The sequence below is a fragment of the Somniosus microcephalus genome, chromosome 1, assembly GCF_052327205.1.
Source record: "Somniosus microcephalus isolate GS21.2 chromosome 1, FLI_Smic_1.0, whole genome shotgun sequence".
NCBI lineage: Eukaryota > Metazoa > Chordata > Chondrichthyes > Squaliformes > Somniosidae > Somniosus > Somniosus microcephalus.
The window spans coordinates 26,661,191-26,687,814 of NC_140987.1; the positions used below are offsets into that span (position 1 = coordinate 26,661,191).

The 26,624-nt window shown below is 45.5% G+C and overlaps 1 protein-coding gene across 3 annotated transcripts in view; it reads right to left on the reverse strand.

Annotated features, from left to right (window-relative positions):
• The window catches only part of sh3rf1 (SH3 domain containing ring finger 1), a 214,542-nt gene that overhangs the window by 138,825 nt on the left and 49,093 nt on the right, over positions 1-26,624 (reverse strand). The window contains exons 1-3 of one of the 3 annotated variants that reach the window (XM_085975656.1): positions 15,390-15,526; positions 15,249-15,298; positions 12,619-12,789 (exon numbers count right to left, since the gene is read on the reverse strand). The exons of the other annotated variants lie outside the window; for them this stretch is intronic. Of the exons in view, the coding sequence (XP_085831782.1) occupies positions 12,619-12,621 (3 nt within the window). The 5' untranslated portion in view covers positions 12,622-12,789; positions 15,249-15,298; positions 15,390-15,526. Of the gene's footprint in view, positions 1-12,618; positions 12,790-15,248; positions 15,299-15,389; positions 15,527-26,624 lie in introns of those variants that run through there. 3 annotated transcript variants of the gene reach the window in all.

Below are 26,624 nucleotides of genomic sequence, written 5' to 3' on the forward strand. Positions count from 1 at the left end.
AGCTTATGGTTGTGAAAGCAATCATCAGAAATATTCTTGACCCATAGGGCGATTAACAGCTGGCCAGGAATACTGGTTGAGACAAAGAAATTGGAGTCACTGAATAGAATTAGAGAGCACAGGAGGTGGTCATTCAGCCCATCGTGCCTGTGAGACTCTTAGAAAGAACTATCCAATTAGTCCAACTGCCCTTCCCTTTCCCAATAGCCCAGCAAATATTTTCACCAAGTATTTATCCAATTCCCGTTTGAAAGTTATTATTGAATCTGCTTCCACCCCCTGTACTATTACATTCCAGATCATTAAAACAGCTGGATACGACAAGGGGAAGACGGATTTGGAATGCTAGGAAGAGGATAAAATGGGCTGAACAGCCTTCTTGGCTTAAACTTAGCCTATGATCGCGTTTGGATAAGATCAGTTCGTTGTGCTGAAGCACTAATGCTCATTGCCAGGTGGAAGGACGAAAGCTCAATCCTCCCATTTTGCGGAGTTCCTTTCATCAACTGCACTATATTCTCCACCGGAAGCGAGGCTGGTAGCGCCGGGCCAGTTAGTTCAGTTGGTTAGAACGTGGTGCTAATAGCTCCAAGGTTGCGGGTTCGATTGCCGTATAGGCCAACTGCACCGCTTTGCCTGAAGCGCAGCGATTTCTTGGGGTACAGGGCACAACTCCGGAATTTTCAGATGGCACGAAATTTGAAAATGTAGTAAACAGTGAGGAAGATAGTGATAGACTTCAAGAGGACATACAAGGAACAAGGATGTCTTGCTACTGTTGTACAGGGCCTTGGTGAGACCGCACCTTGAGTATTGTGTGCAGTTTTGGTCACCATACCTGAGGAAGGACGTTCTTGCCATGGAGGGAGTGCAGCGAAGATTCACCAGGCTGATACCTGGGATAGCAGGAATGACGTATGAGGAGAGATTGTGTCGATTGGGCTTATACTCACTGGAGTTTAGAAGATTGAGAGGGGATCTCATCGAAACCTATAAAATTCTGTCAGGTCTGGACAGACTAGATGCAGGAAGGATGTTTCTGATGGCCGGGGAGTCCAGAACCAGGGGTCATAGTCTAAGGATAAGGGGTAAGCCATTTAGGACTGAAATGAGGAGGAATTTCTTCACCCAGAGAGTGGTGAACCTGTGGAATTCTCTGCCACAGAGGGCGGTGGAGGCCAGTTCATTAAATATATTCAAGAAAGAGTTGGATATATTTCTTGAGGCTGAAGGGATCAAGGGATATGGGGAGAAGGCAGGGAGCGGGTACTGAATTTGGATGATCAGCCATGATCTCATTGAATGGCGGAGCAGGCTCGAGGGGCCGAATGGCCTACTCCTGCTCCTATCTTCTATGTTTCTATGTTTCTATAAACAGGCTGGTGGAATGAATGGACACATGGCAGATCAAATTCAACGCAGAAAAGTGTGAGGTGATACATTTTAGTCGGGAGAATGAGGAGAGACAATACGCACTAAATGGTACCATTTTAAAGAGGGTGCAAGAACAGAGAGAGACCTGGGGATGCTGGAGCACAAATCTTTGAAGGTGGCAGGACAAAGCAGTTCACAAAGCATAAGGGACCCTGGGCTTTATAAACAGAGGCGTAGAGAACAAAAGCCAGGAAGTTACGCTAAAGCAAAATAAAGCACGAGTTCAACCCTAGCTGGAGTAGTGTGTCCAATTCTGGGCACCACACGTTAGGAAGGACATGAAGACTTTGGCGAGGGTACAGAAGAGCTTTACGAGAATGGTTCCAGAGATGAGGAACTTCAGTTACGGGGATAGACTGGAGAAGCTGGGGTTGTTCTCCTTAGAGCAGAGTAAGGCCAAGAGGAGATTTGATAGAAAAGCAAAATACTGCGGATGCTGGAAATCTGAAATAAAAACAGAAAATGCTGGAAATACTCAGCAGGTCAGGTAGCATCTGTGGAGAGAGAAACAGAGTTAACGTTTCAGGTCGATGACCCTCCGTCAGGCGTGATAGAGGTGTTTAAAATCATGAAGGCTTCAGATAGAGTAAATAAAGGTGAACTGTTTCCAATGTCTGAAGGGTCGATAATGAGAGGGCACAGATTTAAGGTGATTGGCAAAAGAACCAAAAGCAATGTGAGGAAAAACCTTGCAGGGATATGGGGAAAGAGTCGGGGAGTGGGACTAACTGGATTGCTCTTCGAAAGCCGGCATAGACTCGATGGGCCGAATGGCCTCCTTCTGTGCTGTACTATTCTATGATTCTATGGTAGGTCATTATCACGTGCTTTTGAGCAACGGCAGTGAAAGAGATCCAAATAAAACACGTACAATGTCCCGGTTATTATACCTGCTGCAACACAAATGCCAGCTCCCACACAGCTTTAACCAGATTGTTGTGCACTGTGAGCAAGTCATTTGTGAGCCATTCTCAAACTGCATTTAGCTGCTGCACCTGTAGATATTTGTGCTGTTAAATAAACGTACAGTAACCATCGGTAAAATAATGGGACTAAAAGTGGACTAGTCCCCTGGACCTGATGGCCTGCATCCTAGGGTCTTAAAAGAAGTGGTTGCAGAGATAGTGGATGCATTGGCTGCAATCTACCAAAATTCCCTGGATGCTGGAGCGGTCCCAGCGGATTGGAAAACAGCAAACGTAACGCCCCTATTTAAGAAAGGAGGGAGACAGAAAGCAGGAAACTATAGACCAATTAGCCGAACATCTGTCATTGGGAAAATGCTGGAGTTCATTATTAAAGAAGTATTAGCAGGACATTTAGAAAATCATAATATAGTCAAGCAGAGTCAGCATGGTTTTATGAAACTGAAATCATGTTTGACAAATTTGCTGGACTTCTATGAGGGTGTAACGAGCAGGGTGGATAAAGGGGAACCGGTAGATGTCGTGTATTTGGATTTCCAGAGGGTATTCGATAAAGTGCCACATAAAAGGTTACTGCACAAAATAAGAGCTCACGGGGTTGGGGGTAATATATTAGCATGGATAGAGGATTGGCTAACTAGCAGAAAACAGAGTCGGGATAAATGGGTCATTTTCCGGTTGGCAAACTGTAACTAGTGGGGTGCCACAGGGATCAGTGCTGGGGCCTCAACTATTTACAATCTATATTAACAACTTGGATGAAGGGACCAAGTGTAATGTAGCCAAATTTGCTGATGATACAAAGATAGGTGGGAAAGCAAGTTGTGAAGAGGACACAGAGGCCTAGAAATTCAGTGGGCTTTGCGCCCAGTTACCGCCCAAAGAGGGCTTCTGCGCCAGTCTGCAAACTTCGGGCGAACTTCATTGACGCGCTAATTGCAGCGGTAGCCGTTAGCGCTGCGCCGTCACCGATGACGTCATCGGTGTGCGCAGCGCCCCGGTACCGCCCCGACACCGGCCCGACCCCCATCTTCAGTAGCGGCCGCCTCTTCCGTGGCGGCCGCTAATAACATTCGGAGACCGGGTCCGTACAGCAGCCTTAGTGGGGCGCTTTAAGGTGGAGGTGCGGCCGGCCGCTTTTTCGGCGGCCGCCTGCCCGCACCTCCTTCCCCGGCCTCCTCCACCCCCCCCCGCCCCCCCCCCCCCCCCGCGGCATTGCCGGCTGGTTTCCGGGAGCCTGGCACTTCTCCGTTGTGCCGGGCTCTTTTGCCGGCACTCGCGATCGGGGCTCCGGCTGCTGCAGGCACCTCCCCCTTAAGAGAGGGAGGAAGGCCTGCAGTACCGCAGCCTGCCGCTCCGCTGCGGGTGGCGCTGCGGCCACTAGCGCGCCGATATTCAGTTTCAGCGCCCCAAGCGGGGGCGGCCACACCCTTGAACAGCGGCCGTCCTCGACTTTGGGCGCTGAAACTGAATATCGGCTGGGCGCGAGTGGCTCCGCGCCCAGCGGTAAATTCTGGCCGCCAGCGAGCTGGCGGGGCTATAGCTAATTTCTAGGCCAAAGAATCTGCAAAGGGATATAGATAGACTAAGTGAGTGGGCAAAAATTTGGCAGATGGAGTATAATGTGGGAAAATGAGGTTATCCACTTTGGTAGGAAAAATAAAAAAGCAAATCATTTAAATGGAGAGAGATTACAAAATGTTGCAGTACAGAGGGATCTGGGGGTATGGAGTATAAAAGTAGGGAAGTCCTGCTACAACTGTACAGGGCATTGGTGAGACCACACCTGGAGTACTGCGTGCAGTTTTGGTCTCCTTATTTAAGGAGGGATATATTTGCATTGGAAGCAGTTCAGAGAAGGTTCACGAGGTTAATTCCAGAGATGAAGGGGTTGTCTTATGAAGAAAGGTTGGGCCTATACTCATTGCAGTTTAGAAGAATGAGAGGGGATCTTATTGAAACATATAAGATACTGAGGGGGCTTGACAAGGTAGATGCAGAGAGGATGTTTCCCCTCGTGGGGAAATCTAGAACACGGGGGCACAGTCTCAGAATAAGGGGTCGCCCATTTAAAACGGAGATGAGGAGGAATTTCTTCTCTCTGAGGTTCGTGAATCTGTGGAATTCTCTACCCCAGAGAGCTGTGGAGGTTGGGTCATTGAATATATTTAAGGTGGAGATGGACAGATTTTTGAACGATAAGGGAGTTGAGGGTTATGGGGAACGGGCAGGGAAGTGGAGTTGAGTCCAAGATCAGATCAGCCGTGATCTTATTGAATGGCAGAGCAGGCTCGAGGGGCCGAATAGCCTACTCCTGCTCCTATTTCTTATGTACCTTTAACGTAAAGCATGAAAACATTCAACCCTCAGATACAAGACATCATATCTCCACAGATTATAGCCGAATGTTACTTGACTGACACACAATCCTTAATTGGCAGTTTCACCTCAGACGCCGCCAGTACAGCAAAAACTGCATTTGGTCACTTAAACTTGGCATCACACATTGCATCTTGGTAGCGTGTTAATTAAATGCAGCATTTGCAGCAGGTACAAGGAACCAAATAAATCGAAGCAGAAGGCGAGTATACATGCAAGGGTAGGGGGCTTCCAGGCATTTCACGAGCAGCTGGTCAGGTCAGCAGCTGAATGCTGCATTTATAATTCAAAGCCCTGGTATAGCAGCATTCAACATTCATTACATGTCAATGTGCTTTTAACGCTCTGAACACAGTGCCTAAATAAATCTCTTGCTACAATCTACTACGCAGTGAGAAATATTAGCAACCAAGAATCTTTAATAACTTAACCACAGATTTTTTCTTTAGAATAGAGTTTTACAATATATTTAAATATTTTAAAGATGCAATAACATACTGTCTTCTAGGTCAATGGAATTTGAAATTCAGATTTCAGATGGATACCATGTCATATCTGCCTCGTTTACGGCCTGCATTAGATAATGAGCTTCATTGCCAGTCAAGCTCAACGCAGTGCAGTTAGCATTTCCTACATGAACAGATAATATATCTCCTTCCAGGTGAAACAGCGATTTACTTGTACTTCTTTCAATTTAGTATACGGTATTCGGTTCTCACGATGCGGTCTCCTCTACACCGGGGAGACCAAACGCAGATTAGGTGACCGCTTTGCGGAACACCTCCGCTCAGTGCGTAAGCGTGACCCCGAGCTTCATAAGAACATAAGAAGTAGGAGCAGGAGTGGGCCATACGGCCCCTCGGGCCTGCTCCGCCATTCAATAGGATCATGGCTGATCCGAATCTAGACTCACGTCCACTTCCCTGCCCTCTCCCTGTAATTCCCTTATCAGCTAGGAAACTGTCTATCTCCGTTTTAAATTTATTTGATGTCGCAGCTTCCGCAGCTCTCTGAGGTAGCAAATTCCATAGATTTACTACCCCGAGTGAAGAAGTTTCTCCTCATCTCAGTTTTGAAAGGGCAGCCCCTTATTCTAAGATTATGCCCCCTAGTTCTAGTCTCACCCATCAGTGGAAACATCCTCCCCGCATCCACCCGATCAAGCCCCCTCACAATCTTATATGTTTCGATAAGATCGCCTCTCATTCTCCAGTCGCCTGTCACTTCAATTCTCCACTCCACTCCTACTCGGACCTCGGCCTCCTACACTCTTCCAATGAAGCTCAACGCAAGCTCGAGGAACGCCACCTCTTCTTTCGATTAGCCACTTTACAGCCTTCCGGACTCAACATCGAGTTCAACAATTTCAGATCAGAACCTCTGCCCTCATTTTTTAGGACAGCAGCTATTGGCAATGATTCTGCTTTCCCATTTACACCTCCTCTAGACCTATCTTTTGTTTCTTTACTTGTCCCATTACCACCCCCTTTTGCCTTGCACCATCATCTCTTTTGTCTTTTAATCTCTCCTTTCTTCCACCCTATCACATACCTTCCCTTTTGTTCGATAGCAAAAACAGGAAATGCTGGAAAAACTCAATGTGTCATCCTTCCCTTTTGTTCTTTCCTCCCCTCCCCCCGTCCCTGCCCCTACACTTGCTTAAAACCTGATACATCTCTAACTTTTTCCAGTTCTGACGAAGGGTCATCGACCTGAAACGTTAACTCTGTTTCTCTCTCCACAGATGCCGACTGACCTGCTGAGTATTTCCAGCATTTTCTGTTTTTAATACACTTCAGATTTAAAAAGCTGTTTATACAAATAATAGAAGGAAAGGTCTGGTCTACTGAGCGGGGCGGGGGAGGGAGTCAAAGTGGCAGCGACCCTTGAGTTTTGTTTACATTAGGCACAGCATGAAAGCATCATCCTATCTTCCTTAGAAGAAATACCTTTCAGCCTTTTGCAAATCAGATAAAAGTAATGAGCAGCCACATGTATACTGCAGCAGAGTAATAATGGAATTGTTTAACTCTCCTGGTAGCCTAAAATGGTCTTCAGCTTACGGGCAACAGCAAAGGCACCAAAGTAAATAAAAAAAAAAACGGCAGCGCAGACTACCCGGCCTTTGACAGTAATACCTGAAATATGCTAGAATGAAGGGTGTGCAATGGGGAATTTAACCAATCATTTGTCCACTAGGGAGTCACAAGTCTGCTATCATTGATTGAAATGACAAAATTAGAGTATCAATCTTATTAAATTACCTAGAATTGGTACACATGAAAAATATGTTACTGGCATCAGTTGACTCAGATTCCTGAATTGATAGTGTGCTATTCCAATCAATGTGCCATCCTTTCCAGAACTGCACACAGTAGATTCAGTTTCAGTATCGAGCTGCATATTGTGCTCTTTTGACAGGCTATATTTCTGTGGATATATATTTCTGTGTGACCACACCAGGATAAGCGATTCCATTTCACGCATGGATGGCATTCTATGCCCGTAACTGAACAATCTCAGTACTGGGGAACTTTCAACCACATTAGCAACACAGACGATTGGAGTTGGCCTGGCCGGACCGTGCTTTCACCTTGATTTTGCGCAGTGTGCATTCTTTTGACACTAATCCAGCTGTCAAACCCAAAACTGCATTACATCAACATGAAACCACCTTGTTGTTTAGATTCCAACGTTCCTGCGTGACATTTCAGCCAGATCAAGTTCTTCAACAATTCTAAAAGCTCATCCAAATCCATGTGGTGCCAAATTTTAGATGTGATTGGTGTTCTGATTTCTGAAACTGGATCAGTGGAATTCTGCTTTGCTGTTTGTTGATGCAAGCATGTGCAAAAAAAATCTACAGATTAGTTCTGGCGTTGTGCGGCTATCGAAATGTGATTGATTCGTGTGCATTTTGTTTGGGAGTGAAATAATTTGTTGGGGGGTTTCTTAGCTTTATCATAACCGAAAGAAAGACAGACTTGCATTTATATAGTGCCTTTTAGGACCTCAAGACGCCCCAAAGCACCGAACAGCCAATGAAGTACTTTTCTGAAGTGTAGTCATTGCTGTAATGTAGGAATGTGCAGAGTATTGGTGATATCAAAACCCATCATGGCACATTTCAACCATTTCGCCCACCTTAAAGAGTGAGAAGTTGAGTTAGATCAAAAAGGGGCACATGAGGCAATCCCAAAACCATACTAATAGAATTGCACCATTTCAATATCAACTTGGCTCAATTGCCAGCACTCTTGCCTTGGAGTCAAAAATCATGGCTCAAGCTGGATTTGAGCACTGAGGGAGTGTTTTATTGTTGGAAGTGCTCTCTTTCGGATGAGACATTAAACCAAGGTCCAACTTGCTTGTTCAGATGAACATAAAAGATCCCATGGCCACCATTTGAAGAGCAGGGGATTCCTCCTGGTGTCCCAGCCAATACCACCAAAATAGAATAGAACATAAGAATTAGGAGCAGGAGTAGGCCACGTGGACTCTCGAGCCTGCTCCGCCATGCAATAAGATCATGGCTGATCTTCGACCTCAACTCCACCTTTCCGCCCGATCTCCAGATCCCTTGATTCCCCATGACTCCAAAAATCTATCTATCTCAGCTTTGCATTTGATTCTACCTTCATCGACTGAAAGAACACCAAGGTTCTGTTCGGCATCTTTCTGTAACACTGAAATGAGATTACTAAGGATAGAGGGACAGAATAAGAACATAAGAATTAGGAGGAGTAGTAGGTCATTCAGCCCCTCGGGCCTGCTCTGCCATTCAATAAGATCATGGCTGAATTTCTACATCAACTCCACTTTCCCGCCCGATCTCTATATCCCTTGATTCCCCTAGAGTCCAAAAATCTATCTATCTCAGCCTTGAATATACTCAAAGACTCAGCATCCACAACCCTTTGGGGCAAAGAATTCCAAAGATTCACAAGCCTCTGAGTGAAGAAATTCCTCCACATCTCAGTCTTAAATGGCTGATCCCTTATCCCGAGACCACCCCTTAGTTCTACACTCTCCAGCCAGGGGAAATAACCTCTCAGCATCTATCCTGTCAATGCCCCTCAGAGTCTTGTTTCAATGAGATCACCTCTCATTCTTCTAAATTCTAGAGAGCATAGGCCCATTCTACACAATCTCTCCTCGTAGGACAACCCTCTCATCCCAGGAGTCAATCTAGTGAACCTTCGTTGCACCGCCTCCAAGGCAAGTATATCCTTCCTCAGATAAGGAGACCAAAACTGTGCACAGTACTCCAGGTGTGGTCTCACCAAGGCCCTGTACAATTGTAGCAAGACTTCCTTACTCTTATACTCCAACCCTCTTGCAATAAAAGCCAACATGCCATTTGCCTTCCTAATTGCTTGTTGTACCTGCAAGCTAGCTTTGTGTTTCCTGTATGAGGACACCTAAATCTTTCTGAACACCAACATTTAATAGTTTCCCACCATTTAAAAAATATTCTGTTTTTCTATTCTTCCTACCAAAGTGAAGGTTATATTCCATCTGCCACCTTTTTGCCCACTCACGTAACCTGTCTATATCCCTCTGCAGGCTTTGTGTCCTCCTCACAGCTTACTTTCCCACCTAGCTTTGTATCGTCAGCAAACTTGGATACATTGCACTTGGTCCCTTCATCGAAGACATTAATGCAGATTGTAAATAGCTGAGGACTGATCCTTGCAGCACACCCCACTAGTTACAGCCTGCCAACCTGAAAATGACTCGTTTATCCCCACTCTCTGTTTTCTGTCCATTAACCAATCCTCTATCCATGGTAATACATTACCCCCAACCCCATGTGCCCTTATCTTGCGTAACAACCTTTAATGTGGCACCTTATCGAATGGCACTTAGAAATCCAAATACACTACATCTACTTGCTCTCCTTTATCTGCCCTACATCCTCAAAAAACGAATACATTTGTTCAACACAATTTCCTTTTCATAAAACCATGTTGACTCTGCCTAATCATATTATAACTTTCTAAGCCGTGCACAAATTGGTTACATTTGCCTACATTTCAAAACTAATGCATCAATTGTGAAGCACTTTGGGACGTCCTAAGAAATAGGAGCTATACATAAATGCAAGTTCTTTGTTTCCTTCCATCCCAAATAGACAGACATGTTGGTCACACGAACGATGGTTACTGACTCCTTCCAGACTTAAATGGGCCTACACTTCCACAATACCTTAGACCACTTGACCCGGGGGGGGGGGCTCAGTAGAAAGAGAATGGGCGTCACAATTAAGCCTGATCATTTACTCACCTGATGTCCACGCCCAAAATTCAGTGCCATTACCATCACCAAGTCCCACACCAATGACCAGAGACTGAACTGCCATGGCTGCTAGGGTAGGTCCGAGGCTGGGTGTTCTGCGGCAAATGGTCATGAAAAAACAGCAAGAAATGCAACAGCTACAAAATGAGCCTTTTTACACTTCTAACGCTGCTCATGATCCAGCAGACAAGGGCGTAAGAAAACTACTAGGCACTTGGCCTGAGTATTAAAGAAGGCTTTAATCAACTGTTTTTCAACATGGAGATCAAGTCGTGTCCTTCACTAGTTCCTGTTAAAGAATGTCCCGAGCAAGCTGGGCCCATGCCCGAGTATTTATACTCTCCCTGGACAGCGCCACCAGCAGGCCGCCCAGTATTACTTCATAAGTCATTTCCACATGAATGCCAAGATTCATGTCATTGGTATTTAATTCACTGTACAGCAAGCAAAGGACAGATAGCTATTTTTAAAATTTGTAACACAAAAGTATTACCGCAGCTATAGATTTGCTTATGTAATGCATTTGGATCGAGCTTTTACAGTCCGCCCTCACTTTTTTTGTTGCACAAGGGAAGTAATTCATCCAGATATAAAGCAACCTTGCCAAGACACCTACTTTGTTTCCCTTTAGGCACCTACACAATCAGCCCTTCAGTTTGACTTTGAAAACACATTCATCCATTATAGACCTATTTTCCTCTTTACAGCTGCTGTTTTCTAAAAATAAATCGCATCGTTCAGTAGTGAGGGAAAAATACTGATTCTTTCGAACGAGTGACTCCGGGGTAAACACTCGTTAAGCTCAGGTACTCTGCGCCAGTGTCGCCCTCTTCGGTTGCTGCACCAAAATCGCTCTGCTGAAAATCAGGGCAGGCACGACATAGATGAATCATCTGGAGTTCAGGGAAAGTAAACCCTCTTCATGAATTCCAGACACTTGGAAGTCTGGGTGTTTCTTGGGTCTCGGCACCACAGGGAAATAAATGCCTGCTCTCATTTGCCTAGATACACATTGTTGCTAATCCAACGCCGTCACCCTACAGGAGTCCGCAGGAATAATGTACCAGAGACAGCGAGCTCTGCTAATATAGGTTTCAAGTCCAGACAACCAGCTAATTTTTTTTAAAGTTCAATACAAAACATTTCCATAATCCTCTTGAGAATTTACACCAATGCAAATTAATGTCATCCAATACATCGCAACAAACTGACCTAAAAGCCCAGTTTGTGATTACACGGGCGCTTTAATTGCAATTCCACAAATCACACATTTTTGGTTACTTTGTGAAGGACTTACAACTCCGGCTCAGTGCCAGCTCTCTCGCTTGAGTCAGAAGGTTGTGGGTAAAAAGCCCCACTCCAGACACGGGAGCACAAAGTCTAAGCTAACACTCCAGTGCAGTACTGAGGGAGTGGTGTACTGTCGAAGGTGCTCTCTCAGGTGGACGTAAAAGATCCCACCGCACTATTTCGAAGAGCAGGGGAGTTCTCCCCGGTGCCCTGGCCAATACTTATCCTTCAACCAACATCACTAAAACAGATTATCTGGTCATTATCACCTTGCTGTTTGTGGGAGCTTGCTGTGCGCAAAATGACTGCTGCATTTCCTACATTACAACAGTGACTACACTTCAAAAGCACTTCATTGGCTCTGAAGCCCTTTGGGACGCCCTGACGTTGTGAAAGGCGCTATAGAAATGCAAGACTTTCTTTCACTGAATTTATGCTTGAACCCCAATACATGTCAATTACTTATCATACAATTTTAATGGCAATGTTTACTATTATACAAAGTTATGGTATGATTTTCCCCCTAATTGGCCCAGGATTTTATCTGGTTTCTCACCTCTCAGAAGATTGCATGGCTTCCGGGCGGGGTGGGAATGTCTGTATTGTGATGCATAAGCCATCACAACCGTACGGGAACAGGCTGGCCGGATGGACCAGTGGGTCTATTCCTGTCCGTTATTTCTCGTATGTTCGTACAGCTCCCCTTAATTTCAACCAACATCCCTGGCCATTTACCTCATTGCCGCTTGTGGGATCTTGCTGTGCAGACATTGGCTGCTGCGTTTGCTGGAATTGCAACAGTGACGACACTTCAGAAGTACTTCATTGGCTGTAAAGCACTTTGGGACGTCCTGAGGTCGTGAAAGGTGCTATAGAAATGCAAGTCTTTCTTTAACTGTGACTGTACTTCAGAGGTAAATCATCAGTTGTGAAGCACTTTGGGACATCCTGAGGTTGTGAACGCAAGTTCTGAAACAGTACCGCAATCACACAAGGCTTCACAGGATTTCTGCAGTCCATTTTTCCAGTGTAAAAACAAATCACACTTTATAAGGTTGGAGAGATCTTGATTTATTCCTTCATTAAAATATTTTCCTAATATACCGTGAAACAAACAATATTTATTAATTACCCAGAACTGAAGTCCCTGATTTATTTATTTTCAATGTCCGTTATATATAAAACAATCTCATTTGTCTTAGGTTATGGCATTTTGTACCTAATGTTTTTAAAAGAGGCGTGCGTCAGTGGCCCCGAAATCTCAGCTTCTCTAGTCGATTAAGCATCTTACCATTTAGGATTCAGCTCTCTGCTCTTTTTCTCCAAGATGTACCACTTCACATTTATCGACTGCAACTACCAACGTCTCTGCTCACTTCCCTAACCTGTCGATGCCTTCCTGCAACCTTCCGAGTTGGCATGCACTGCCCGATAGGGCGGTGGAAACAGATTCAACAGCAGCCTTCAAAAGAGAATTGGATCAATACTTGAAGGAGAAAAAATTGCAGGGATATGGGGAAAGAGCGGGGGAGTGGGACTAACTGGATTGCTCTTCGAAAGAGCCGGTGCAGGCTCGATGTGCTGTGCTATTCTATGATGTCCCCATAGTCTGACGTTGCTAGCAAATTCTGACATTTGGCCGTTATGCCAATATCCAAATCATTTATGTATGAGAAGAGCAAGAGAGTTAGCAACACAGCTCCCTGAGGCAAATAACATTTGATAAGGTTTGACTGTAATTGGTTTATTTCTTCACTAAAACATTTAATAAGCAGTGAAATGAACAATATTCATTACATACCCACAACTGAAATGTTTGATTTATGTTATCTTTCAGTGACCCGTCCATCCACGCTCCCATTTTATCTCAAATAAAGCGGGCCTTAATTATCACAAGTCTCTCTTGCGGCCCATTTTGAACATCCAGATATACATCAACTGCATTCACTTCATCTATATCCATAGTAATTTGCTGGGAAAACTCAATTAAATCATGACCTACAGTTTACAAATCCAAGGTGTGCATCGCTAATAAGTTCATAACTTTCCTTGTGCTCACTAACAGTCAGAAAAGGAACACAAATATTTACACTTCTTTGCTGATCTGATTCTTAGGGCTGGATTTTGTCAATGGAGGCGGGGCTGCTGCTTGTCATGTCAATGTCCCGCCTCCATCCTCGCCTGACCATTCAGAGGGATTTTCCCCTGATTGAGCTTGTTACACCCGCCCGGCGGGCTCAGCAGGCCAATTAGGGAAGAAGTCACCGACAGAGCACGTCAACGTCGGACGTGCTATCTGTCAAGACTTCTTGAAAGAAGAAATGACAGCTTTTGACAGCTCTGTGAAGCTGTCAAACACTGACATTCTTGAGTTTGATTCGTTTTTGTGGTGAGGACTGAAAAAACATTGTAAAAAAGTAAATTTCAGATGTCTGATGGATCGGAAGGTCCATCAGCCATTACTTGGTTAGAGAACTGGTTGGCAGACAGGAAGCACGGTGGCATAGTGGTTAGCACTGTTGCCTCACAGCGCCAGAGACCCGGGTTCAAATCCGGCCTCGGGCGACTGTCTGTGTGGAGTTTGCACATTCTCCCCGTGTTTGCGTGGGTTTCCTCCGGGTGCTCCGGTTTCCTCCCACAGTCCAAAGATGTGCAGGTTAGGTTGACTGGCTATGATAAATTGACCCTTAGTGTTAGGGGGATTAAATACGTGGGGTTACAGGGATAGGGTGGGATATGTGTTGGTGTAGGGGTTACGGGGATCGGGTGGGATATGTGTCGGTGCAGGCTCAATGGGCCGAAATGGCCTCTATCTGCAGTGTGGGGTTTCTGTGATTCTGTGAGTTGGAATAAACGGATCTTTTTCTGAGTGGCAGGCAGTGACTAGTGAAGTACCGCAGGGATCGGTGCTAGGACCCCAGCTATTCACAATATATATTAATGATCTAGATGAGGGAATTAGATGTAATATCTCCAAGTTTGCAGACGACACAAAGCTGGGTGGGCGTGTGTGCTGTGAGGAAGATGCAGAGAAACTCCAGTATGATTTGGACAGGTTGGGTGTATGCGCAGATGCATGGCAGATGCAGTATAATGTGGATAAATGCGAGGTTATCCACTTTGGTGGCAAAAACAGGAAGGCAGATTATTATCTGAACGGCAATAGATTGGGAGAAGGGGAAGTGCAACGATACCAGAGTGTCCTTGTGCACCAGTCGCTGAAGGTAAGCATGCAGGTGCAGCAGGCGGTTAAGAAGGCAAATGGTATGTTGGCCTTCGTAGCAAGAGGATTCGAGTACAGGAGCAAGGATGTCTTGCTGCAGTTGTACAGGGCCTTGGTGAGACCACACCTTGAGTATTGTGTGCAGTTTTGGTCGCCTTATCTGAGGAAGGATGTTCTTGCCATGGAGGTAGTGCAGCGAAGATTCACCAAACTGATACCTGGGATGGCAGGAATGACGTATGAGGAGAGATTGGGTCGATTAGGCTTATACTCGCTGGAGTTTAGAAGAATGAGAGGGGATCTCATTGAAACTTATAAAATTCTAACAGGACTAGACAGACTAGATGCAGGAAGGATGTTCCTGATGGCGGGGGAGTCCAGAACCAGGGGTCACAGTCTAAGGATAAGGGGTAAGCCATTTAGGACTGAGATGAGGAGGAATTTCTTCACCCAGAGAGTGGTGAACCTGTGGAATTCTCTACCACAGAAGGCAGTTGAGGCCTATTCATTAAATATATTCAAGAAGGAGTTAGATATATTTCTTAAGGCTAAAGGGATCAAGGGATATGGGGAGAAGGCAGGGACAGGGTACTGAATTTGGATGATCAGCTATGATCTCATTAAATGGCGGAGCAGGCTCGAGGGGCCGAATGGCCTACTCCTGCTCCTATCTTCTATGTTTCTGTTTCTATGTTTACCTGAAATTGACACGGTGATGTCCGCTCTCCCAATCCAGCACGGCTAAAGGCTAAAGAAGTGAAAAAAGGTAAGTGAACACTTTTTTAAACTTATCACTCACGTTGCATACTTGCCACTCCACACTTGCACCCATCACTCACCTCTACACCTTACTTCCAAGGTGCCTCCGACCGCCGCAGACCTCCTCCACGTCTCCTCCAACCCGGCGGGGTTCTCAGAGGTCGGGAAGCCTTCACCTGTGAAGGTAAAATGGCACTAATCCCTTTTTCTACCTGTTAACTACCTGTTAATAGACAGTTAAAAGGATTAAAAGCCTTTCCCGCCTCCAGGAGACAGGATCCAAAGCTGCACATCTTCCCGTCTCCTGGCAAAACAGCACGGAGGCGGGTTTGCCACCCGCCCCCAGTTTCTCTGATTTTACGTGCTGTCCTGTCTCCATGCCCGCCTCCTCGGGGCTTGGAAAATCCAGCCCTAAGCATCTGTTTATCTAATTCCATATAACTTGATGTATTTAGATTTATATACATTTGGATATATTTATACAAAGGAAAATTTTTCCAAAAACAAAAATAGGGAGCACAGTTAACTGTGGGTAGGACACAGACAGGTTAATAGATTGAGCAGATAGATGTTCAATGAACTTTATTGCAAAGAAAGACTTGCACACAGCAAGCTCCCACAAACAGCAATGAGATAATGACCGGATAATCTGTTTTAGCGATGTTGATCGAGGGATGAATATTGGCCAGGACGTCAGGGATAACTCCCTTGTTCTTCTTCTTCGAATAGTGGCCTTGGGATCTTTTACGTCCACCTGAGAGCGCAGACAGGGTTTAACGTCTCATCCGAAAGACGGCACCTCCAACAGTGCAGCACTCCCTCAGTACTGCACTGGAGTGTCAGCCTAGATTTTTGTGGTCAAGTGCCTGGAGTGGGGGCTTGAACCCACAACCTTCTGAGTCAGAGGCGAGGGTGCTGCCCACTGAGTCACTGGCTGACCCTTGATATACAAGGTATTGACAATCAGTACGACTGAGTGTCCGGGCACTGGGGAGGTGCCAGCAGATTAGAAACAGGCTAACATGGTGTCCTAATTCAGAAAAGTGGACAACTACAGACCTATAAGTCTAAATTCAGTCTGTCAAATAATGGAATCAATTATCAGGAGTAAACTAGCTAACAGCAGGATGGATTCAGAAGGGTTAGACCATACCTGATCAACCTTGACATCTTTGAGGAGGTGACATCCTAAGTGGACTGTGCAAAGGCCTATAACGCTGTGTACCTTGACAGCATTTCAGAGCTCCAAATGAAGGTAAGCTCCAAGCTGTGTAGACTGTGGAACTCGCTACCACAAGGAGTCGTTGAGGCTTCTTCATTTACTTCATTGCTGTTTGTGGGATCTTGCTGTGCAGAGATTGGCTGCTGTGGTTGTCTGAATTGCAACTGTGACTATACTTCTCTAGTAAATCGTTGGTTGTAAAGCACTTTGGGACATCCTGAGGTTGTGAAAGGTGATATATAAATGCAAGTCTTTTTTGGTTTAATTTTAACCAAATTAGATGCATTTGAGGGGAAGCCTGATAAGTACGAGGGGAAAAGGAAAAAAAAGGATATATTGATGATGTTAGAAGGGTGGGAGGAGGCTTATGTGGTGCATAAACACCAGCATGGAGCTGATGGGCTGAATGACCTGTTTCTGTAATGGCCTGTAACATTGTAATCGGAGTAAATCTTGGGAATGGATAGGAAATAGGCTGAAGGGTAGAAAATAACAGGTACTTGTTGGAACAGTGATGTCAGGGTTGGGGGTTAAGAGGTAGTGAGTGAGTGATGTGCCTCAGCGATCAGTCCTGGGACTACTTCTGTTGCTGATCTGCCTAAAATGACTCGGATTCAGTAACAGTGCAAATGGGTCAAATTTGCTGATGTCACCAAACCAGGAGGGGCGATGGGGCGGAGAGCAGCTTAGAAATTTACAGAATGGAGTCGGACAAAATATGTATGGTATGGTATGGCAGCTGTAGCTACTATGACCGGAAAGCCCTGCAGCGGGTAGTCAAAACTGCCCAACGCATTACCGGCACCCGGCTACCAACCATAGAGCACATATACCAGAAACGCTGTTTACGGAGGTCACGGACCATCATCAAAGACCCTACCCACCCCAGCCACAGTCTGTTCGCCCTCCTGCCATCTGGGAGACGCTACAGATGCATTCGCACCCGAACGACCAGATTTAGGAACAGCTTCTTTCCCAGGGCTGTCATCCTACTGAACTCCACAAATAAACTCTAAAGCCTGCACATCTGCCAATGCACTTTATTATGGTTATGTTTATGTTAATGTATTACAAGCCAAATGTATGTTGAATGTTTAAATGTCTTAATCTAAATGTACACTCTCGGGAGCCGCAAGCCTACATTTCATTGTACTGCACTTGTGCACTAACAATGACAATAAAAGTTGATTTGATTTTGATTTGATTTGATGTAAGCGGGCAGATGAAATTTAATGAGGACTAGGGTAAAGTACCGCTCATAGGAAGGAAAAATGCGTGACGTGGGTACTCCAGGAACAGCACTGAAACAGCCAAGGATGGAAGTCGAAAGAGAGCTGGAGACTTAGTAGAATCAATGTTCAGCATGTCCAATCAATACAGAACAATCAACAAAGCTGAATAAATGTGTAACTATAATAGCCAAAACAGTAGAATACGACTCGGAGGAAGTTAAGATCAAACTGTATAGTGCTCTGGGTCAGGCCACACCTCGAGTACAGTGTTCAGTTCTGGTCACTGCGGTGCAAGAGGGCCGTTCAAAACATTGGAGGCGGTGCAGAGAAAAGGCTGATCCTCAGCCTCAAGGGCCTGACTTACCGGAAAATATTGGAGAAGCTTGGACTTTTCAGCATTGAAAAGAGGCGTCTGACTAACAATCTTCTCGGAGGTATACAAGATTGTAAAAATGTATCGAGGCAGTAGCTCTGGAATATTACTTTAAACTAAATAGTCAACATCAGATAAGGAAACATTTGCCTTAGCCGGCGGTCCAGACCATGCGAGTAGAGAGGCAATGTGAGATGGCAACCAAAACGTTAGCTTACCTATTCTCTCCATACACGCTGACTGACCTGTTGGAACACGGATTCTTCCGCCCAGGAGAGAGCGCCGTGTCTTCTTGGTTACATGGACACACAGAACACCTCTGCGAGCAGTCAAGTGTCAAGAATGCAACAGTACCCTCACTGTTTCCACATTTAAGTTAATTATGGGCAGTCTTATCAAGTGTCCACGAGGTCCGAAGGCTGCCCCCCCGGGCAATTTTTCCCACCCGATTGGGTGCTACACTAGAGGTACACGCCATGTGGTCCCAGACCGAAGCATTGAGCGAGCGGCTCCTCCAGGGATCGTGCACCATTGTGCGCCGCTCCACTCCCTCACTCCAGATGTATGCTGCAACGTTCGAGTTAGTATCTGCTTTATATTCATGCTGAAGTTACAGTGCAAATGTTAGATTAATGTAAATGCTATACTGTACATTGAAGTTTTACAGTCAGATATTTCTCATTTCACCGAGTAGCACACTTCACTAGAAGAACACGGTACTTGAAATATACAAGTGTTCAAGCTTCTTGTTGAATTCATCTTTTGGAGTGGTGCTTCACCTTGCATTCTCACGTTCTGCTTATGTTCTTGGTTTCTTTTGACCCAAGAGCTATTTTCCTTCAATGCTTGGCAAAAAAAAAAGTGTCTTTGTATCACTGGTTTTCAGTTTCAGCATTTAAGCTTGGATTTACAATACCAATGATCAGCGTGAGGTACAGATTTAGATCAATTCCTTGACTAATTATTACATTATGTTTGACTTTTTTTTGGAGCATGACACAGGTGGAACTCAGTGCAACGCAAGAAATGAATCCATCCTCATATCTGAGCCAAATGTGTAAATGAAATCACTGAACAAAACTTCCCTCCTCAACCTATATATTCTATATAAACTATGCACACATGTGCAGAATAATCCAGTCCTTGTGAGGCAACCACTTCCCATTTTTCTACAATGGGGAATTCATGAGGAAGGTTCCATAATCCAAGAATAACATGCAACATTATGAAACCATAAATCAGTCACTCACAATGGACAACCTTAATATGGTTAATGTATTTACATTTGTAGAACTATTCCAATGTAACTGCATTTGGTACAACCCGCACATAGCTTTAAATAATTTAAATAAATCGCAGAATTCGTAGTTGGAAAGTAGCACGACATTATTGGCAAACACAAATTCTATTTATGACTAGTCATCCCTGAAACACACGGTAGCTTAAGTATTCTTTCTGTATTGGTCGGTCAAACCTGTAGCACAAAAGATAAGATCCAACTGCAAAACACAGGAATGATGCTCTCTGCCGTGCTTGCGTCTGCGCTCACTTGGAGGTCGAACTCCAAACCATCATCAACACCTTCACCGAAGTGTACGAGAGCATGGGCCTTACACTAAACATCCGTAAGACAAAGGTCCTCTACCAACTTGCCCCCGTGCTATGTAAAGACACTTTAGCGCCACTTTTCCATTTCTGTTGCAGTCTGGTGACTGCGATCTGCATGTGCCACTCTCCTTGCTTCGTTCCAGCTGCTTTGATCCAGCCTTCACCTTGCCCCATCGGCGATGGTTTCGGGATGGGAACCTGTAGGCGCGCATCTTGAATTGGATCTGGTACTTTGTTCGGAAATTGCAGGACGATCGGGATATTTAATATACAGATATGCAAAAGGAGCTCCAACACAGTCAGACTAAGGGGGAGGAAAGAACTTGCAGCTATATAGCACCTTTCATAATCGCAGGCCATCCCAAAGTGCTTTACAGCTAATGAAGTGTACTCTGTTGGAATGTGGGAAACGCGGCAGCCAATTTGCACACAGCAAGCTCCCACAAACAGCAATGCGCTGATGAGCAGATAATCGGTTTTAGTGACACAAAAGCAAAACACTGCGGATGCTGGAAATCTGAAATAAAAACAAAATGCTGGAAACACTCAGCAGGCAGCCTCTGTGGAGAGAGAAACAGAGTTAATGTTTCAGGCCGCTGACCTTTCGTCAGAACCGGAAAAAGTTAGAGAGAGAACAGGTTTTAAGCAGGTGCTGAGGCAGAGAAAAGGGAGAGGGGAGGAAAGAACAAAAGGGAAGGTCTGTGATAGGGTGGAAGGCAGGAGAGATTAAATGACAAATGGTATGATTGTACAAAGCAAAAGGGGGTGGTAATGGGACAAGCAAAGAAACAAAAGATGGGTCTAGAAGAGGTGTAAAATGGGAATAGCAGAATCATCAATAGCTGCCGTCTGAAAAAATGGCAGCAGAGGTTAAGATCTAAAATTGTTGAACTCAATGTTGAGTCGAGGAGGCTGTAAAGTGTCTAATGAAAAGATGAGGTGCTGTTCCTCGAGCTTACGTTGAGTTTCACTGGAGCAGTGTAGGAGGCCGAGGACAGAGTGGTCCGAGTGGGAGTGGGGCGAAGAATTAAAGCGACAGGCGACCGGAAGCTCAGGGTCACGCTTGCGGACTGAACGGAGGTGTTCCGCACAGTAGTCAAAGCTGTTGTCCTGTTGAAATTCATGTCCCCGTTAACTTGCAGATAGCTCACGCTGCTGAACTTGGTGTCTTGATTTAGGATTTATCCACTAATGAGACAGCAACACTGAGAACAGCCCTTTCCAAACCTCCAGATGCACAAAGTTCAGTCAGGGCAAACTAATGAATAAGCAACAGAAGCGCAGACGAGGCTGAGTTGTCTGGGCTTTGAGAGCTATATTTCTGGGGCTCAGGGACCCATGGTGGAAGCAAGTGGCGGCTGTGGTAGTGTAGTGATTATGGGACTGGACTAACAACCTAGAGGTCACGAGTTTAAATCCCACCATAGCTAGTTGTAAAACTGAAGTCAATAATTCTGGCAATTTGTAGTCTAGTACCAGAGGGGGAAGAGGACCATAAAAGCTGGCTCACTAATGTACTTCTGGGAAAGGAACCTGCCGCCCCTAATGGTCTAGCCTCCAACCCCTTGCTACATGTGACTCCAACCCCTTGCTACATGATTAACTCTCATACCCTCAGGCAACAAAAGCTGCCATCACAGAAATAAAAAAACGAGACGCTGGATACCCTGTTAGAAAGGATCTCTGCTTCACAGAACAGTAACTGCATTAATAACTAATAAGTCTTACAGGAAAATATATCTAAGTATTTTGGACTTTAATATTCCGTAAATCTTCTGAATGCCTTGCTGCTTTTAATCCACCAGCCTGCAATGGTTTTGTAGGAAGTCATCAGTCCACATAGAACAAGGATGGGATGCAGTTTCTAGCTCAGACAGCCAGCCTTTTATGTTGATAGCAAAATGCTGCGGATGCTGGAAATCCGAAATAACAACAGAAAACGCTGGAAAAACTCAGCAGGCCAGGCAACATCCGTGGAGAGAGAAACAGAGTCAATGTTTCAGGTCGAAGACCTTTCGTCAGAACGGGAAAAAAGCAGGAAATGGAAAGCAGGTTTAGGGGCTGGGAAAAGGGGGGGGGAAAAGGGGATGAAAAGAACAAAAGGGAAGGTCAGTGATAGGATAGAAAGCAGGGGGGGGGGGAAGGGAGGAGAGATAAAGGGGAGAAACTCTCAATTCATATTTACCACAAAATGTTGCAGTATTGAATTGTCAAGAACTGAGCAAAAGGGTGAAAATCCTGTACTGAAGGGGCGGGGGGGGGGAGGCGGAGGGAGGGGCGTCTGTGACCCAACAGAGGACTTTAAAATTATGAAGGGGTTTGATACGGTCAACGTAGAGAAGAGGTTTCCTTTTGTGGAGGAGTCCAAAACCAAGGGTCACGAATACAAGATCGTCACTGATAAATCCAATCGGGAATTCAGGAGAAACTTTTTTTTGTACCCAGAGAGAGGTGAGAATGTGGAACTCGCTACCACAGGGAGTGGGTGAGGCGACTAGCATTGATGCATTTAAGGGGAAGCGAGATAAACACATGAGGGAGAAAGGAATAGAAAGGATATGCTGATGGAGTGAGATGAAATGTAGTGGGAGAAGGTTCATGTGGAGCACAAACACCGGCCGGCACAGACCAGTTGGGCCGAATGCCCTGTTTTTGTGCTGTACATTCTATGTTGGGTAATACATAATTTCTCCAATTACAAAGTAGGCAGGATTTGACAAAATAAGTCATGTAACATAACACTGCCAGGTCTGGTGTACAATTTGCACAATGTGCTAGCTTGGCATAAAAACAGAAATCGCTTCAGCTGCAAACACCCATAAACACAAACCTCGACAGTCAAGGCGGTACAGAAATGTTACCTTACCGGGTGTTTATTTTAAGTAGATTTTATGCATAATATATGCTGAGTTGGCAGCATCCTCGCCTGAGTCAGCAGGTTGTGGGTTCAAGTCCCACTCCAGTGACTTGTGCACAAAGATCTAGGCCGACGCTCCAGTGCAGTGCTGAACTGCTGGACGTGAAACCGAGGCCCCGGCTGCTCTCTCAGGTGGATGCAAAAGATCCTATGGGACTATTTCGAAGAAGAGCAGGGGAGTTCTCCCCAGTGTCCTGGCCAACATTTATCCCTCAATCAACATCACTAAAACAGATTGTCCGGTCGTTATCACATTGCTGTTTGTGGGACCTTGCTGTGCGCATATTGGCTGCCGCGTTTTCCTACACTACAGCAGTGACTACGCTTCAAAAAGTACTTCATTGACTGTAAAGCGCTTTGGGACGTCCAGTGGTAAGGAAAGGCGCTGTATAAATGTCAGTCTTGATTTCTTTTTGTGGGCACATATTTCAGAAACCATTTACCGTACTAGAGAGAGATGGGCCTTAATTGCATTTGCTGCTGTACAGTCTCCCAGGAGTTAATTCATCAAGTTTGGATCTCATGTCTTTATCATGCGGTTATTCCTAGCAATTAAATTTCCAGTGGCAGGGTTAGCTTCTGCCGGCTGAGCCTGCACATGACTATGTAATGCCAGTAAGACACACTGTGCAGCTCAGAAAGAGCTGGGCTCGCCTGCTGTTCCCAACAATGGCCTTGCAGATGTACGCTTCTAAGCAAGCAGCATGGTGCAAACTGTAGTCTGTGATCTAGCAGAAACTGGGTCCAATTTGAGACAGCTGTCATGCTGGCTTATTCCAGCTCATCGCCAAGAAGAAGTGTCCAGAATGCACCGTACGATTAAAGTCAGTCATCCTTGAAACAATCTGAAGACTGACACAATGCTCTGCTATAAATCTCATTTCACATCTACCAAAGAAAACCAAAATTGTATCCTTTTTTGCTCCCTTTTTAAAAAAAAATTCTGAAGCTTCGCTGCACTGGCTAATGAAAGTCTAAGGCTCCCGAGGCACCATTTGACCAGTAGGGAATCAAAACACGCGATCTTGGGCATGCATAATTGGAGGCAAAAGCAGGAAGAAAGAAAATGTTTCTCCACAACAGCAGTGAAGTGTCAAAGTCGCAGTTTCCAGTCCACCATTGGAACAAACAACGGGAGACTGCATCACCCCCTAAACGGGAACAGTCAAGATTTCCACACTTATAATGGAATATTTTTGTCTTCATTCTTTTAGGAAAAAAACATTCAAATCATTATTGGCAGATGACTTGAGATTTTTCTGCCACAGCGAGGTTTCTAAAAAAAAAATCAAGCACAACTCAAAAAAGCATTGGCTGAATGAGGGAGAAGGGAATAGAGGGTTACGCTGATAGATTTAGATGAGGAAAGACGGGAGGTGTCTCGAGTGGAGCATAAACACCGGCATGGACTGGTTGGGCCGAATGGCCTGTTTCTGTGCCGTATATCCTGTGTAAGCTTTATTCCTCAATTCCTGTAAATTCACATTCATCTGTTTCTGAATACTCTAGTCAAGATGTGTTTATGGCACACATTTAATCTAACTATATAATGTGAATTATGATCCAGAATTAGGTTTTAAGAAAACTGCTCTGTGTGTAGGGAGTTCATCAAGTGCTTTAGCCAAAGTTGATCAGGGAGCACCGAGGCCGCGTATAAAACCGGCAGTGAGGTAAGGCCCGACCAGATTGGACCAGGGAGCAGCGAGGCCGAGTATAAAACCGGCAGTGAGGTAAGGCCCGACCAGATCGGACCAGGGAGCACCGAGGCCGAGTATAAAACCGGCAGTGAGGTAAGGCCCGACCAGATCGGACCAGGGAGCAGCGAGGCCGAGTATAAAACCGGCAGTGAGGTAAGGCCCGACCAGATCGGACCAGGGAGCAGCGAGGCAGAGTATAAAACCGGCAGTGAGGTAAGGCCCGACCAGATCGGACCAGGGAGCAGCGAGGCCGAGTATAAAACCGGCAGTGAGGTAAGGCCCGACCAGATCGGACCAGGGAGCACCGAGGCCGAGTATAAAACCGGCAGTGAGGTAAGGCTTACCAACTCAGCAGCGGGGAGAGAGGTAAAAAGTAATCAGAGTGTGACGTCACCAGGGAGCAGGTAGGTGATTGGATGGGCTTTGGAGCATTCACGATGCTGAGAGGGTCGTGGATAACACGTTTACTGAGTTGGTCACACCGCAGGTAAGGGCTGCACAGGCAGAAGGGAAATGGGTGACCATCAGGCAGAGCAGTAGAGGCAGGCAAGTAGTGCAGGGGACCCCTGTGGCCATCCCCCTCTCAAACAGGTATACCGATTTGGATACTGTTGAGGGGGATGACTTACCAGAGGAAGGCAGCAGCAGCCAACTTCCTGCCACCAGGGGTGCTTCTGCTGCTCAGGAAGGGAGGAAAAAGAGTGGGAGAGCAATAGTGGTAGGGGATTCTATCGTAAGGGGAACAGATAGGCGTTTCTGTGGCCGTAGACGTGACTCCAGGATGGTTTGTTGCCTCCCTGGTGCCAGGGTCAAGGATGTCACTGAACAGCTGCAGGGCATTCTGAAGGGGGAGGGCGAACAGTCAGAGGTCGTGGTTCACATTGGGACCAATGACATGGGTAGGAAGAGGGATGAGGTCCTGCAGCAAGAATTTAGGGAGCTAGGTAGCAGATGAAAGAGCAGGGCCTCAAAGGTTGTAATCTCTGGATTACTCCCGGTGCCACGTGCTAGTGAGTATAGGAATAGGAGGATAGAGCAGATGAATGCGTGGCTAAAGAGTTGGTGCAGGATGGAGGGCTTTAGTTTCCTGGATCACTGGGCCTGCTTCTGGGGAAGGTGGGACTTGTACAAGTCGGACGGGTTGCACCTGAACCAGAACGGAACAAATATCCTTGCGGGGAGGTTTGCTAGCACTGTTCGGGGGGGTTTAAACTAAAATGGCAGGGGGTTGGGAACCTGAGCAGGGAGACAGAGGAAAGGGAAACAGGGATAAAAGCAAAAGATAGGAAGGAGAAAAACAAAAGTGGCAGTCAGAGAAAGCAACGGTTTAAATCAAACGTGGCCACAGTAAATAATAATTCTAATAGGTCTAAGAGCGTTAAAAAAACAAGCCTGAAGGCGTTGTGTCTTAATGCGAGGAGCATTTGTAATAAGGTGGACGAATTGGCTGCGCAAATAGAGGTAAACGAATATGATTTGGTTGGGATTACGGAAACGTGGCTCAAGGATGGCCAAGACTGGGAACTCAACATGCAGGGGTATTCGATATTCAGGAAAGATAGGCAAAAAGGAAAGGGAGGTGGGGTAGCATTACTGGTTAAAGAAGGGATTAATACAATTGTAATGAAGGATATTAGCTCTGATGATGTGGAATCTGCATGGGTAGAATTGAGAAATACTAAGGGGAAAAAAACATTAGTGGGAGTGGTATATAGACCTCCAAAGAGTAAGGCGGAGGTTGGGGATGGCATTAAAAGGGAAATTAAAGAAGCGTGCAATAAGGGCACAGCAGTCATCATGGGTGACTTTAATCTACATATAGATTGGGCCAACCAAATTAGTAACAATACTGTGGAGGAGGAATTCCTGGAGTGTTTACGGGATGGTTTCCTGGACCAATATGTCGAGGAACCAACCAGAGATCAGGCCATCTTAGACTGGGTATTATGTAACAAGAAAGGATTAATTAGCAATCTTGTTGTACGAGGCCCCTTGGGTCGGAGCGATCATAATATGGTTGAATTCTTCATTAAGATGGAGAATGAAGTAGTTGACTCAGAGACTAGGGTCCTCAATTTAAATAAAGGAAACTACGATGGTCTGAGGAGCGAGTTGGGTAGGATTGATTGGGGAATGGCACTCAAAGGGATGACGGTGGATAGGCAATGGCAAATATTCAAAGACCGAATGGATGAGCTACAGAATTTGTTCATCCCAGTTTGGCATAAAAATAAAACAAAAAAGGTGACTCAACCGTGGCTAACAA